Source organism: Bubalus bubalis, chromosome 9, assembly GCF_019923935.1.
Source record: "Bubalus bubalis isolate 160015118507 breed Murrah chromosome 9, NDDB_SH_1, whole genome shotgun sequence".
In the NCBI taxonomy this organism is placed as follows: Eukaryota; Metazoa; Chordata; class Mammalia; order Artiodactyla; family Bovidae; genus Bubalus; species Bubalus bubalis.
In genome coordinates this window covers 96,469,159-96,483,671 of record NC_059165.1, presented here as the reverse complement: position 1 = coordinate 96,483,671, position 14,513 = coordinate 96,469,159, and the positions used below count along the sequence as shown (strand labels likewise).

Sequence of the window (14,513 nt, the reverse complement as noted above, 5' to 3'; positions counted from 1 at the left end):
CAGGAGAGAGCAGAACGAAGGAGGCTAGAGAGGAGGGGGACTCTGCTCAATCACAGGCTTGTCTGAACCCCAAACGCAGTCCAAACTCCACTACCTACACCAAGAAGACCCCAGCATCATTGCCTCGGCCTGAAGAGCCCCGCAGGATCCAGCCCCAGCCCTGGGTCCCTGTTCCCCGGCCACATCCCCTACCATTCACCCCACCGGCCCCTCCACTCCAGCCACACAGCCTCTTACCTAGTCTTCCACAGCCCACACGCCCCCCTCCCAGCCTCCACCTGCTGTTCCCTCCTCCTGGATGTCTTTCCCTCACTATCTCCTTGGCTTGTTCTTAAGCTGAGGTCTTTGCTCAAGTCCCTTCCCCTCCATTCTGAACAACTTTCTCCCACCCACTCTCTCTGCTCCCCATGCTTTTCACATCCATCACAGTGTCGCTACCCACAGGCACAACTTGTTCTGCTTCCATGAAACCAGGGGCCTGAAGTGCTGTATCTATAATACCCACTGCACATAGCTGGCCCTCAGTGGAATGAATGAGCTTTAGGATATTTACTGACTCAAGGGCCTTCCCTGGTGGTCCAGTGGCTAAGAAGACTCCATGCTCCCCAATGCAGGGGGCCCAGGTTCAATTCTTCAGTTAACTAGATCCCACATGCCAGAACTAAAGATTTGCAAGCCACAACTAAGACTTGACACAGCAAAATAACTGATTTTCGCAAGGATGTTTACCTACTCAAGATCTAACAGGAATAGCTTTAACAACCAAAGACCTACCAGTCATCTACCAGCTTGGTGGCCCTGAAGTGTTAGCAGCTTAAGAAATGTTGCAGATCAGGTGTTGAAAACTTTACTAGGATATTAAGAACTCAGGTGTTTTTAAGAAAATGCCTTGTTACGATAAGTATATTAGTTACCTGCGCTTCTTTGGTGACTTAGTGGTAAAGAATCCCCCTGCCAATGCAGGGGACATGGGTTCGATCCCTGGTCTGGGAAGACCCCACATGCCACAGAGCAACTGAGCCTGTGCACCACAACAAGAGAAGTCACCGAAACGAGAAGCCTGCACACTGCAACTACAGAGTAGCCCCTGCTCGCCACAACTAGAGAAAAACCCGTGTAGTAACAAAGACCCAGCACAGCCAAATAAATAAAAAGATCCAGCAGGATTTAAAAAAAAGAAAAAACACACAAAACCTATCAGTTACCTGAAGCAGGTTAGTTTGTGCTGGGGCAAATCCTCGTAACTCTCAAAGCCAGATTCGTTGGCATCAAAGATGGACAACCTCTCGTTGGTCAGTATCTGTATCTCTTCCACCTGAGAGACATTGGACCAGTGAGCCAAGACACAGGAGACGGTAACTATACGGCTGAAGACAGAGCTGGAACTTACCGCATCGGGAGGGTGCTGCTCGTATCTCAGCTCAGGGTCGTCCAGGTACTGTAAGCACTCAGTGCACTTCGGAGGATTGGTCTGTGGGGACAAGAACACAGATGGCGCTCAGAGAGCCAGGCCTAAGCCAGTCCCTTAGCGTCACACAACGGCTTTTCTTCCCAGGTGTACATTTACCTTGGACACTACTGCTATTTTGGTTCGAGTCATTTTCTTCTCGGTTCTGGGAACAAAGCAGAAGGTTTGTTTTAGTCATTACACGACATGTCAGAATCTGTCAAAGTTATACTGGATCCAGACACAGATGAGTGCCAGCTGCTGCATAAGGGGCAAGTGTGTCTTTACCATGCAGAGGGGACCTGCCTCACACAGCAGAACTGGCATGCCTCAGTCCTGCGCTCACTATCCATCACACGCAAAGCTAAGGCTGCTCCAGGAAGTCACTAAAAGTCAAAGTGAAGTCGCTCAGTCGTGTTGGACCCTTTGCTACCCGGTGGACTGTAGCCCACCAGGCTCCTCTGTCCATGGGATTTTCCAGGCAAGAATACTGGAGTGGGTTGCCATTTCCTTCTCCAGGGGATCACTAAACGCCCCTTTTTCTTTCTTTCTCAGACAACTGTTTAGTATTATGATCTGCTTGGTAGAAAGACAAAAAATAAGTTCTTACAGTTCTCTGTATGTAGTTCTGCGTCTCTTCTCCTCCTAAGTAGAGAAAACAGAAGAGTGAAGGGTAAAAAAGTCTTTTCCATCCAGACTATGTTGCAAAGTTAAAGAATTTTATGTACATGGTTATCACAAAACCTAGTCAGAGGCAGGAAGGCAGTCAGAAAACCAGTGAGACCCAAGCCACCTCCAGTGTCTAGTCTTATAAACAAAATTATTATAACCAGACTTCCTTAAAAGACTCATGAGAGACTAGTTTTTTAAAAAAAGACAAAAACTTTTGTTGTTTAGTCACCAAGTCATGTCTGATTCTTCTGTGACCCCATGGAACTACAGCCCACCAGGCTTCTCTGTCCATGGGATTTCCCAGGCAAGAATACCAGAGTGGGTTGCCATTTCCTCCTCTAGGGGATCTTCCCCACTCAGGTACAGAACCCGCATTAGCAGGTGGATTCTTTATCCCTGAGCCACCAGGGAAGCCTGACAAAAATTAGCTCTCCTATATTAAGTGATACCTCAGTAAGTATATAATTGATATGGGGCGCTATGGACTGAGTTTTGTCCTTGCTCCCCAACCCAATTCTTATGTTGAAGCCCTAACCTCAAATGTGGCTGTGTTTAGAGATGAGGCTTTTAAGGAAGTGACCGTGGTTATGTGAGGTCGTAAGTGGGAGAGACCTAATCCAATAGGACACCAGAGCGCTCTCCTCCCTACGTGCTTGCACAGGGACAGGTCATGTAAGGACCCAGCAAGAAGGCATCCGTCCACACGTCAGGAAGAAAGACTTTTCCAGAAACTAACCCTGCTGGTACTTTGATATGTGAACTGTATTCTCCAGAACTGTAAGAAAAATAAACGCCTGTTGGTTAAGTCACTCAGACTGTCGTATTTGGTTATGGTACCATCCCCACCCCTGGTGACTAATAAGAGAAAACTTATTTCTAGAATTATTTTGAGTAAATGAAGGAATGCTAGAACTATCACTCTGCAACTCCCAGTGAAATAATGGATTTAAGCAATGATTGTTAAAAACAGATGAAAAGGTGAAAAGCTGAGGGGAACTTTATAATGGATGGAGCAGGCTGAGGGCACCTGGGTTCAGGGATGAGTCCTGAAGCCTTACAAAGATAACCATGCCTCTGGTGGGATGTAACAGGAAGCACACAGCACCACCTTAGAAGTCCTCTGGGAAACAAGAGACATGCCTCTGGTCCAGCCTCTGAGCCTAACTAGTGGTCTACAGGGGACAGGGCTCTGGGAAGATGTCAAACCTGAGAACCCACTAATGCTATGCGTCAGCTGGCTACTTACACCAACTGCAAGTAAGAGGATGGGGTGGCACTGTAGATGACACAGGGAAGACAAATAGCAAGTAAGCATATCGTACAGACTTAGCTGGGGTTCTGACTCAAACAGCAAAACACACAATGCAGACCTCAGAGAAATCTGAACAGAGATTGGACTTTGATACTGTGGTGTTAGGAAAATGGTATTGTGGTGATGTTTATTTAATTTTAATATTTTTTGATGTGGGTCATTTTTACAGTCTTTATTGAATTGGTTACAACATTGCTTCTGTTCCATATTTTGGTTTTTTTGGCTACGAGGCGTGTGGGGTCTTAGCTCCCCAACCAGGAACTGAACCTGCACCCCCTGCATTGGAAGGTAAAGTCTTAACCACTGGACCACCAGGGAAGTCCCTGTGATGATGTTTAAGAGACTCCTTTCCTTTTTAGAAGGAAGCACCTTATAGAAGCACTTCTGTTAATATTTCAGTAATATGTCTGGGATCTGTTTACCAGAGTGAGGGAGGGCAAGGAGAATAACTGAGGCTTGGGTAAAACATGCCCCGTCATGGGTTGATAACTGATGAAGGTTGATGAGAATATGAGGGTTTGCTACCCTTTTCTGCCTACTCTAGGGTACGTTTGCAAGTTTCCATGAGGAAAATTGTTTATAAATCACTTTAAGATATTCCAACCAATGGGATGTTATGAAATACAGTAGAATTGAAAAAACAAGAGCTTACCTTTTCATCTTCATCTTTCTCATCAGAAACTTGTGGCTTTATTCTTTCAGGTTCTTTCTCTTCTGGTCTCCGTTTGCTAGCTCTATTGGATAAACAAATAAGCCAAATGTCAGCTTAAAACCTGTACTGCCAATTCACATAAAAAATGACAAACTAATGCCTCCCTATAGAAAAGCAAAATATTCAGAACAGATCTGGTGAACAGACACTTTCTTCCCATCCAAAAGAAAGTCCCCTTGTCACAGTGGCTCCAAAGGTGCGTCACTAACACGTGATCCTGAAAAGAGGCCTGCGGATGCCCCATGTGACCCTCAGACGTGGGGCCTGACGAGACACTGGAACTAAGACACGTGGCAGTGCGGTGATGGGAGTGCTACCCACAAGGCAAAGGGCGACAGGCAGGATGGGGCCCACAGGGATTTCTCATCCAGCCCCACCCAAACTGAGCCAGTCTTCCAATAGCACAAGCAATTCCTTGTAAACATCTACATCACAGATCTCCAATAGCTATTTTGGTAATTTAAACTACACAAAGCACAGCACAAAAGCACAAGCATTTTAACCACTTACAGATCTTTGGGTTGACTTCTGTGCCTCTTTTCATCCTGAGAGGGGAAACGTGTGGGTAGAGAAATAAAGGGGGGAAAATTAATTTGAGCAAGAGTGAGACAAAACCCCAAAGTATCAGTTAATGATTGCAGCACCGTGGGACAAGAGAATTGGAAAATCTAGGCAGGTCTACAGGCTAGAGATGAGGCTTCAAAAATTTCAACTCAGTTCCCTAACGCCTACAAACAAGAGTTGGTAGATTTCCTGTAAAGGGCCAAAAAACAGACATTTTCAGGTTTCCAAGCCACAGACTTGCATCACAGCTCCTCAACTGTACCACTGCAGCACAAGAATAGCCAGAAACAATACATAAGCGAAATGGCATGGCCGTGTTGCAATAAAACTTTATGAAAACAGGCAGAGGGCCAACTTTGGCCTGTGGACCACAATTTACACACCCCTGTCCTGGGATAGCTCAAAGCAAAAGGGACTGTTAGAGCCATTTTGCTTATGTCAGCCCAAATGTCTATAGCTGCATCTGTCATTTGGTCAGGAGTGAAGATGTCATACAAACAGGCACTGGGACAGGAGTGGGGAAGTAGGTGACAACGCTCAACTTTGGAATCCAGTATGGGAAAGAGACAGAAGTAGGGATTCCCAACTTGGTCACCAACTCATTAAACACAGCTGAGCCCACATACAAAGACTATCTTTCTGATATGCTGCTGACCTTTATAAAGAAGTATACACACCGATTAAGTCAATAATTAAAAAAAAAAAAAAACTAGACAAAGTCAAACTTTTGGTCCTTTTGTCCTTTTCTGCCATGAGACAAGAGCGCTGGCTGTGGGGTCTGAAGCTCCTGCCAGCTGCTGTCTGAGGAAAACGGATGGTCTGACACCACCGCTGAGATATCTCTAGACCTGAAGGGATCCCAGGCAAGTGCTGATGATTAAGATCACGAGTAATCAGAAAAGATGAGACAATAAGATGTTAGACAGAACAAGCTGGAGGTGACACACCCAAAGATCACGTGCCACAGAACAAGCAAGGGTGCCCACTGGAAGCGAGAACACTCAGGACCCAGGAAGTCTGACCTCAGGCTCTGCTCCCTGGATCTCACAGAAAACCAGAGACAATCTTGGGACCATCCTGGTTTGGCTTTTCTTAGAGCAAATTGCTAAGGAGCTTAATAAGATCCCTGTGCTGTGACCCCCAGCAGATGTAGCCCAGTCCCCTGGAGTTTACAACCCTGTGGATAACCTCACCATCTGAGGCTTCTATACAGGCCCACCCCTGGGTCAGTGAACAATATTTTAGGGTTTAAATATGTTAACTAAGCTGAACTGTGGAAGCTGGCGGGAACGCGAGGAGCTAGACTCAGAACTCAGGAGACTGGTCGATAAAGCAGCACAAGCATGATGACACGTGTATCTGGGGTGACACGTCAAGCCTTCTCAGGCCAGAGGCTATGAAGAGAAGCTGGTTCCACACACATCTTAGTCCAGGCACACACAGGCCCTTGCCACCATTACCATAAATAGACAACTGAACGTTCACTACGTATCAGGCACTAACATGCAGCGACAGCTGCCAACCCCGACAAGGAGGGGCAGGTCACCTGCCCAAAACCATCCCAGGGCAGGTAGGGCTGGATTTCAACGCACAGCCCTAACCCATGCCATTTCTCCCAACCAACTGGGAACACAAGGATCGGTTAGAGATAAGTGATACGAGTCAGTCTTTACTTTGTCTTCTCCTTCATTCATTTCAGCCTGAGCTCCTCCAGGCCTCACATCTCTGTCTGGCTCCTCCTTAGCTTTCTGTTTAGGTGTCCTGTCACAGAAGAAAACACAGTCAGCTAAGGGAGCCCATCACTGTTTCAAGAAGCCACAGTGAGGGTTTACACGGTTCCCTCCCCCAAGTCAGAGAGCATGGATGATTTTTCTCATCTGAAGGGCAAGTTTTCATTGCAAGAAACCCAAGAGGGCTTTGGTACTTCAGAACTTATGATCTCAGAAGTGCCACCAACACTTCATGTGTTGCTGAGACACGCCGCAGTTTAAAAACAAGAGACAAAAGGGCTCCCCTGATCCCTGATAACCTGATGGGAATCCTGCCTGTGGTAGATTCCTGTGCAGGTTTGCTAGTGGGCTGAGGTGACATCTGAGAAGTCTTCCCCTCCTTCCACCAGGGCCCAGGCACTTGGCTCAGGAGTTCTGCCCGCCCCAGACTCAGGCCCAGTCAATACCTGCTTCAGTCCATTGCATGTCAGAGGCTGCTTTCCACTGCCGCCCTCACACACTGCCACTGCTGAGCGCACGCCCCAGCTGGCCTAGTCCTAGGGCTGAAGCAGGTCTGCCTGGCCAAGATCAGTCAATGGCCACTGAGCCGCAAACATATAAGCTCAAAAAGTGCCTACTGTCCTGAGCCGCTGAGCTCTGGGGCAATTTGTCACATAGCATCTTCACAGCTACAGGCAAGAGACAGAGCTGCTCAACACTCTTTAAACACCACCTAACAAACTGCTTCCTGTATGAACACCAGTAAGGACAGACCACTAAGGACAGGCCAGCAGTCAAGGTCAGGTAAATCTCAGTTGACCTCAGCCTACACTGTGGCTGCCTGACCTTCCAAGAACAGAAGTTACCCACACATTACACGTATGAACTTAATGCCCTGTCCAATCCATAATTTTTACTAGAACACTTAATTTTGGAAGTAAATTTCACAAAGTACAAAAGGCATGTTAACTGTACTTACGGTTCTTTGGTTTGACTTCTGAGTCTCTTTTCTTCCTAAGTGGATGGGACAGGGAGGCAAAAAAAAAAAAAAGACTAGTTAATTTCCCCCCGTTTGATTCTAATATTTCTATTAAAGAGCTTTATGGAAATAAAATACCTAAACTGATCCTATAGTCTAGCTGGTAAGAAGGAGTCTCTTCTTTTCAGATAGCACATTTTTTTTGGTGGGGTAGGTAGGCAGGAAGTTAAAGGACTCTTAGATTCTGCTGTTTAAGATGGATTTGCGGGCAAAATTACTGTTACTTGTCAGGATTAAGTGTTGACAATCTCCTTGATAACTTTATCAAATGAGAATCTAAATAAAGGAATGAAGTAGTATGACCAATCGGAATAAGAGCTCCATCTCAAACATGGACAACAAATCATTCTGAGTTTGAATTTAGAGAGCTAAATGCACCTCTCCAGAATTCAGCCTCAGGAACCCCTCACACTTTGTGAGGAGATCACAGGTTGGTGATGTAAACAGAAAAAACACATGGCAGACTCTGCTACTGCAAGAGGGGATCCCGGGAGTCTGGCCATAGACAAGGGATTTCAGTCAGCCCTAAATCCTTCTTTGGAGGATTTGAGCCAGTCTACTGGAACCGCTTGTTCTCAAACGATTTAACATATGTCCCAACTGTAACTGCTGCTAACTTTAACTAGGATCAGGGTAGGGAAGTGATCAATTAAAGGCTAGCTTCAAGTACCAAATGGTTCAAGAATTATCATGCATCTTGGTTGATTCCGCATTAGGACAAAATAACAGACACCCATTTTTTAACAGGCTCTCAAGGACACACACCACCCATGGGAGTTGCTAAGAAAATTCTCATCAGTGTGGTCATAAAACTTTTGGGGATCTGAGATTGTTCCACCACCTGGGACCAACCAATGTCAGCCTTTTACTGCATGGGGCAGCGCTGTCTCATGGAAAAGCTCCCACTTTCAGACCCCCAATTCCTTCTTCTACCCTCCCAAGCTCCTGGGGTGGGATTTGGTGGTACATCTGTATTTTGCAGAACCTTAAGCCCACCCTGATTTTACAAAGGAGCCACAAGTCTGGGGAAAGGACTGGTCTGATCTCAGTTAAGAATGCAGCTTTAATCCTGGATGATGCTATAGCACTTTAGCACCTTGTGTGTCTGAAAGTGAGATCTCCACCAAGACCTCATGAGCAACCAAGATGTGCAGGCGAGGGGAGAGGCTAAAGCTGTGTGACTAACTGATCAAGTAGCAGAGGTCCAGGTGACTTCTAGGCCTATCAGTGGTTTACTGTCACCAGAACCACATAAACACACCTTCCACATAGAGAAGCAGCAGAAAGAGGAGTTTGAAGAGCATTTTTGCTAAAGTCAAGGTCACTGTGATCATTAGTGAAAGTCATTCTGTTCCTACATGCTCTCCACGCCCTGATCCCTCTTCCTAGAACCAATGGGGACTCTGATTCAGGTGGAAGTGACAAACACGGAGGTGACCAGGCTTTACTTTATCATCTCTTCCTTCTTCTTCCATGTGTGTTCCTGGTTTTACTCTTCCTGGTTCTTCTGCAGGGAGCAGCCCAGCAACTCTATCAAGCAAGATAACACACCCTAAGGATAACTTTCAGAGACTCCTCCCCTGGAAGCAGTTTTCAAAAGGGCTTCCTTCCTCCCCCGACCACCAAAAGCCAATCTTCATCTCAGTAGCCCTGAAAAGTACATATTACGTTAACATTTAATATTCAATACAACCTTTAGATCTACTTCTGGTAACTGCCAGTTGCCCCCCACCCCAATTCACTCTTTGCAAGAGAATTCGACCTGGATCACAAGGTTAATAATCTGGCTGCAAACTCAGCGTCCTTAAGCTATCTATGATCACCCTGGCAACTCGCTAGTTCTTCCTTTTAAAACATTTCAGAAAAGTAATTTCAGGAGTCAAGATTACAAATTACACAGAATAAAAAGGTATAAACTCTTACCGTTCTCTGGATGTAACTCGACGTCTCTTTTCCTCCTATGTGGAGAGAAGGGACGAGAAGAATATTTATTTCAAAAGAAGATCAAAACCAAAAGCACGAGTCAAAGTGTTAAGTAAATACATTTGATATGGTTAAATACAGGCTTCCCAGGTGTTGCTGGTGGTAAAGAACTTGCCTGCCAATGCAGGAGACAAGAAATATGGGTTCGATCCCTGGGTCAGGAAAATCTCCTGCAGGAGGGCATGGCAACCTACTCCAGTATTCTTGCCTGGAGAATTCCATGAACAGAGGAGCCTGGAGGGCTACGGTCCAGACGGTCACAAAGAGTCAGACACATTTGAAGCAACTTAGCATGCATGCATGCATGGTTATAAACAGGGGTTGGGGGTAATCTGGGTTTGGGGAAGATGTGGGCAACTGTTACTCTGGTGTTGAGGTCCCACCAGCCTCAAAACAAAGGAGAGGCCCAGGAGTTGACCCAGCACACGTCCGCACAACTAGAGGTTGTCTAGTGATGCTACATGAAGTCAAAGATCCACCTCATGTCAGGGATTTGTTAATGTTAGCAAAAAAAAATCAACCCAGTAATTTGGGATTCCCATCAGGAAGTGATGATGACAACCTAAACTGGACACCAGCTCTTCGACGAACAGCCAGGACACTGCTTCCCTAAGTTCACAAGACTTGCCATTTCCAGGATATCTGTAGTTATGTATTTAAACAGGATAAAAATATTGTGGTGATGAAGCAGATATCTTGTTTGAGGTGGAGATTACAAGAATCCACACACACATACATCTGACTATGCATGCAGAGTGAACAAAGTCTGTAGATTATACCAATGTCCATTCCCTGGTTTTACGGTTGTATTATAGTTGAGATGTTACCACTGGAGAAAGTTGGGTAAATTACACAGAACCCCTCCATAATATATTATATGGAGTTAATCTATGTGTGTGTGTATTATATATAAAATTCTGACTGCAAATTGCTTTCAGACTTGAGCTACAACATCAACACTTCCCTGCGTCTGCAGCCTATTGGCCCATCATGCATATTTTGGACCTGCCAGTCTGACATTGTGTGAATCAGCTGCTTAAAATAAATCTCTTTATATACAGAAATCATTGACTCTATTTCTCTGGAGAACCCTAATACAGATTATATATTAATATAATACAGTACTATGTATAGACATACAATCCAAAACAATATATTAGAGACTGACAAATGCTCGCCTCTAGAAGGAAAGACAGGAGGGAGGGGCGGGAGAGGGATGGACAGAAGGGTGGGAGTACCACTCCTTTGTACCCAATAGTACTCCTTTGTACCGTTTTATCAAGTGTAGGTAATACTTGTTTTAAAAAAAAAAAACATAGTAAGATCGCAAAACTTTAAACTGGGGGACTTCCCTGGTGGTCCAGCAGTAAAGAATCCGCCTTTTAACGCAGGGTTCAATCCTTGGTCAGGGAACTAAGATCCCATACACCATGAAGTAACTAAGCCCGCGGGCCACAACTAAGACCCAATGCAGCCAAATAAACAAATAAATAAATTAAAAAAAAAAAAAGACACTTTAAACTGGCTGAAGTATAAGGTTTTGACCTTATTTGACTTATTCAACCAATACCATCTGATATCACTGGTTTGGTGCACTAGGACTCTAGCATGTTGGAATAAACCCTATTCCTACAGGGGTTCATCCTTGAAGTTCGCAAGGCCTCACACACACCACCAGTGAAACAGCTTCCTACTTGGGAAAGAACACCCTGGTTAATTTCTTTAAAAGCAAAAAGAAAAGGCTATGTAAGCCCTCCAAGATGTTAGAAAGGGGAAAAAAAATAACTTAAACTGGTACATGTGTTGTTTTTTTTTTTTTAAAGTCTTATCAATATTACAAGAGCCAGCTTGCCCACGACATGTTCTCCTAGGGGGCAAGGGACTTGGCCACATGGCTTAGACAAGACGTGTACCCTGTCTCGGTTTCCCACCGTGAGTGGGTGCTCTGGCTAAACCTAACTATAGACACCTGAATAAGGGTCATGAACGGTCGCATATAATTTTCAAGAATAAGACAGAAGAATGAGCGTGTCTTATCAAGTCTACCTCAGTGATACCGGGCTCAATACTTCTCACCTAGGGCAATTTTGCCCCTCTGAGACATCTGGGAGAGACCAAAAGTGATTTTGGTTGTCACAACTGGGAGACAGAAGGAATGTTACTGGCATCTAGTGAGTAGGGGTCAGGACCTTGCTAAACACTCTACAATGTACAGGACTGACCCCTACAGCAAAGGTTTATTTGCCCCCAAAAGTCAAAGCCTTGGCTGAGACATCCAGCCTTAGAACAAACCACAGATATTCATCTTCAGCAGGTAACAGGCATTTACTACCCACCCAAAAGCCTACAGACTTCCCAAATTACACAGCCAATCCTGTGGCAGAACTGAAACAGACAGCATGTGGCCAGCTGGTATCACCTAGATTTGCCCCTTAAGCCACATGGGACAGCGCCAGAGGCATTGTCTTCCCAGAGGCCTTTGGCAAGCCACCAGTTTTCCAACCTAAAAAGTCTAAGCAGCATTATTACAATGCACATAATAACATGACAATTCTGCTCTTATTGAAAAATTAGATGTGGGAAAGGAGCTTATCTGATGTCAGAAGCAAATGCTTTAAACACATCACCTCTGCTGGTCTGAACATCTCATCTTGCCAGGTGGAGAGGCAGGAAAGTAGACAGGAGAGAGCAGACTCAAGCTATGGGCCTGCTAAGCCCTCGGGTCTCATCATGATACACTTTGTACTGCCCGGGGTCCAGGGATACGTTCTAACACCTTCTTAGTCACTTCTGGTCCATAGACAGACCAAGCGTAAATTCACAGTTAACGGAAAACGTACCAAAATAAGGCAGAGTTAAGAAACTTAAACGCGAGCCCCACCTGGTCTTTTTCTTCATCAAGAGAATCGTCTGACTTCACTTTTTCAGGTTCTTCCTCGGGTTTCCGTTTGGCAGGGCTGTCACACACAGTAAAGCCAACTGTTAGCTCAGCCCAACCCTAGACCCAGTGGCCACGAAGCAACTTACTGATACATTCCTCCCTCTGTGTGGGAAGATTCAGGGCATGGACTCCCCCTTCCCTCCAAGGAGACGCCCTCATTGTCAGGATGTTAAAGTTTAACGTTTCTTCAAATGACAGGTTTAGAATACCACCATTTTGCAAACCTTACAAAATCATGGATCTAGACTTTGATCAACAGCTGCTAACATCACCAAAAAGACGTGACATGCTTCTGATGGACAGCCCCAGTTCGTCAATGAAGTTTCAGAAAATAAAGCTGGAATCTGAACAAGCCTCTAGACCTAGCTACCAGTTTATAGAAAACCAGAGACAAGTGAACACATTAACCGCCACTAATGATGAGGTCAGCCGGATCCAGAAGCTAAAACAAAACCAAGTTTCTTTAAATAAATGGCAAGAAAATAAGGAATCTTAAAAGGATTAAGGAAGAAGTCAACCAAACTCTGTTAACATACGTGCAAGTGTGAACACTGCTGTATACCTGGTAGTCAGGAGCTATTATACTTTATGAGGCATGAAATTATAGTTCTGTTTTGTCTTCATAAAAAGACTGTTTCCTAAATGTTAGCAACTATAGCAAAATATGAATTAAAACTTGTCAGAGGAAGACCCTGTCATCTAGAAATACAGTATTTATGGATAAGATGACATGTCTGACTTGTTTCAAAGTAACCCAATTGGGGGGATGTGGTGTGTATGGAGTTGTAATTCATTTGGAATAATTCAGTTGGAGCACATGGGGCTGTAGATGAAACGATCACCAGGAGCTGTTAACTGCTGTCACTGGGCCATATACAAGGGGTTCATTTTACTACTCTTGGTGATTTGTGTATGCATATTTGAAGCTTCCCAGAAAGACTGAGGGCAGGAGTAGAAGGGGGCGAGAGAATGAGATAGTTGGAGGGCATCACCAACTCGACTGTCATGAGTTTGAATAAACTCTGGGAGATAGTGAAGAACAGGGAAGCCTGCTGTGTAGCACTCCATGGGGTCGCAAAGAGTCGGACAGGACTTAGCAACTGAACAACATTAACAGTAAAATGGATGAGGTCTTCAGAAATGCTGTTCATGAGTGTCTGATAACAAAATACCAAAGTGAAAACCCAGGCAATGTGGAAGTCAGAATCACTAAATTACATCCTACTAATTCTATATGTGTTTTACCAAAAACAGTTGGCCCCTAAAAAAGGGGCTTGTCCATTCATTATATACTGACCCCCGTGTGAAATGAGATGTGATGGTGGTCTGCCTGGTAGTCTTCCTTGTAATCCTGGGGCTAGAAGAGACTTCAGCTATTTAAAGAAAAAGAAACAAAAAAGTCACTAAGAATAAAAAAGTTCACAGCAAAGGTACAGTTCTTCAGAATTACCAGGCTGCTGCAGAGACCAGCTTCTGAGGATTAAGAATCCTCCTCTTCTTATTTTCAGCAACCACCATCTTGATAAAACTCACCAAATTAGCACCTGCCAGTTTGCTGAACCATTTTAACACAACTTCTTATATGACAGGCCCAACCCTGACACAGACAAGGAAACAGAACCTTTGCTTACATCATCAGAAGGTGAAGTGGTCAAAAGCCTGACCTGAGCTCAAGTCCCATGCTCTTATTCTTTTAAAAATTTCAGAAGAGTTACTCTGACTACAAACAGGGAAGGAGTCTAAGAATAAATGTTTAGCTTAAACAGGCATATAACTTAGTTCTAAGTATCAGTAGATCCTGTTACTTTATACCTCAAATTCAACGATGTTTGGAGATCTAATGCTCTCAAACTTGGTCAAAGACAAAAATTTCTAGTCTACATCGAAGCTAGTTAGAAGTATACACAAGGGGGAATTCCCCGGCGGTCCAGTGGTTAAGACTGGGCACTTGCACTGCCATGGGCCCAGGTATGATCCCTGAACTATGATCCCACAAGCCGAGTAGTGTGGCCAAAAATATATACATATATGGATACACAGGAGAAGGCAATGGCACCCCATTCCAGTACTCTTGTCTGGAAAATCCCATGGATGGAGGAGCCTGGTGGGCTTCAGTCCACGGAGTTGCTGAGAG

The 14,513-nt window shown here is 44.8% G+C and overlaps 1 protein-coding gene across 6 annotated transcripts in view; it reads right to left on the bottom strand.

Moving 5' to 3' along the window:
* Positions 1–14,513, bottom strand: part of DNMT1 (DNA methyltransferase 1) — a 61,309-nt gene that overhangs the window by 26,398 nt on the left and 20,398 nt on the right. For 4 of the 6 annotated variants that reach the window (XM_044948644.1, XM_025293549.2, XM_025293551.2 and 1 more), the window contains exons 5-17: positions 13,677–13,752; positions 12,320–12,395; positions 9,379–9,413; positions 8,904–8,985; positions 7,396–7,430; positions 6,381–6,468; positions 4,654–4,688; positions 4,084–4,165; positions 2,856–2,894; positions 2,058–2,092; positions 1,568–1,613; positions 1,391–1,471; positions 1,206–1,315 (exon numbers count right to left, since the gene is read on the bottom strand). In XM_044948644.1, coding sequence (XP_044804579.1) covers positions 1,206–1,315; positions 1,391–1,471; positions 1,568–1,613; positions 2,058–2,092; positions 2,856–2,894; positions 4,084–4,165; positions 4,654–4,688; positions 6,381–6,468; positions 7,396–7,430; positions 8,904–8,985; positions 9,379–9,413; positions 12,320–12,395; positions 13,677–13,752 — 820 coding nt within the window. The remainder of the gene's footprint in view (positions 1–1,205; positions 1,316–1,390; positions 1,472–1,567; positions 1,614–2,057; positions 2,093–2,855; positions 2,895–4,083; positions 4,166–4,653; positions 4,689–6,380; positions 6,469–7,395; positions 7,431–8,903; positions 8,986–9,378; positions 9,414–12,319; positions 12,396–13,676; positions 13,753–14,513) is intronic. The other 2 variants (XM_025293550.2, XM_006044441.4) reach the window with 1 other exon arrangement.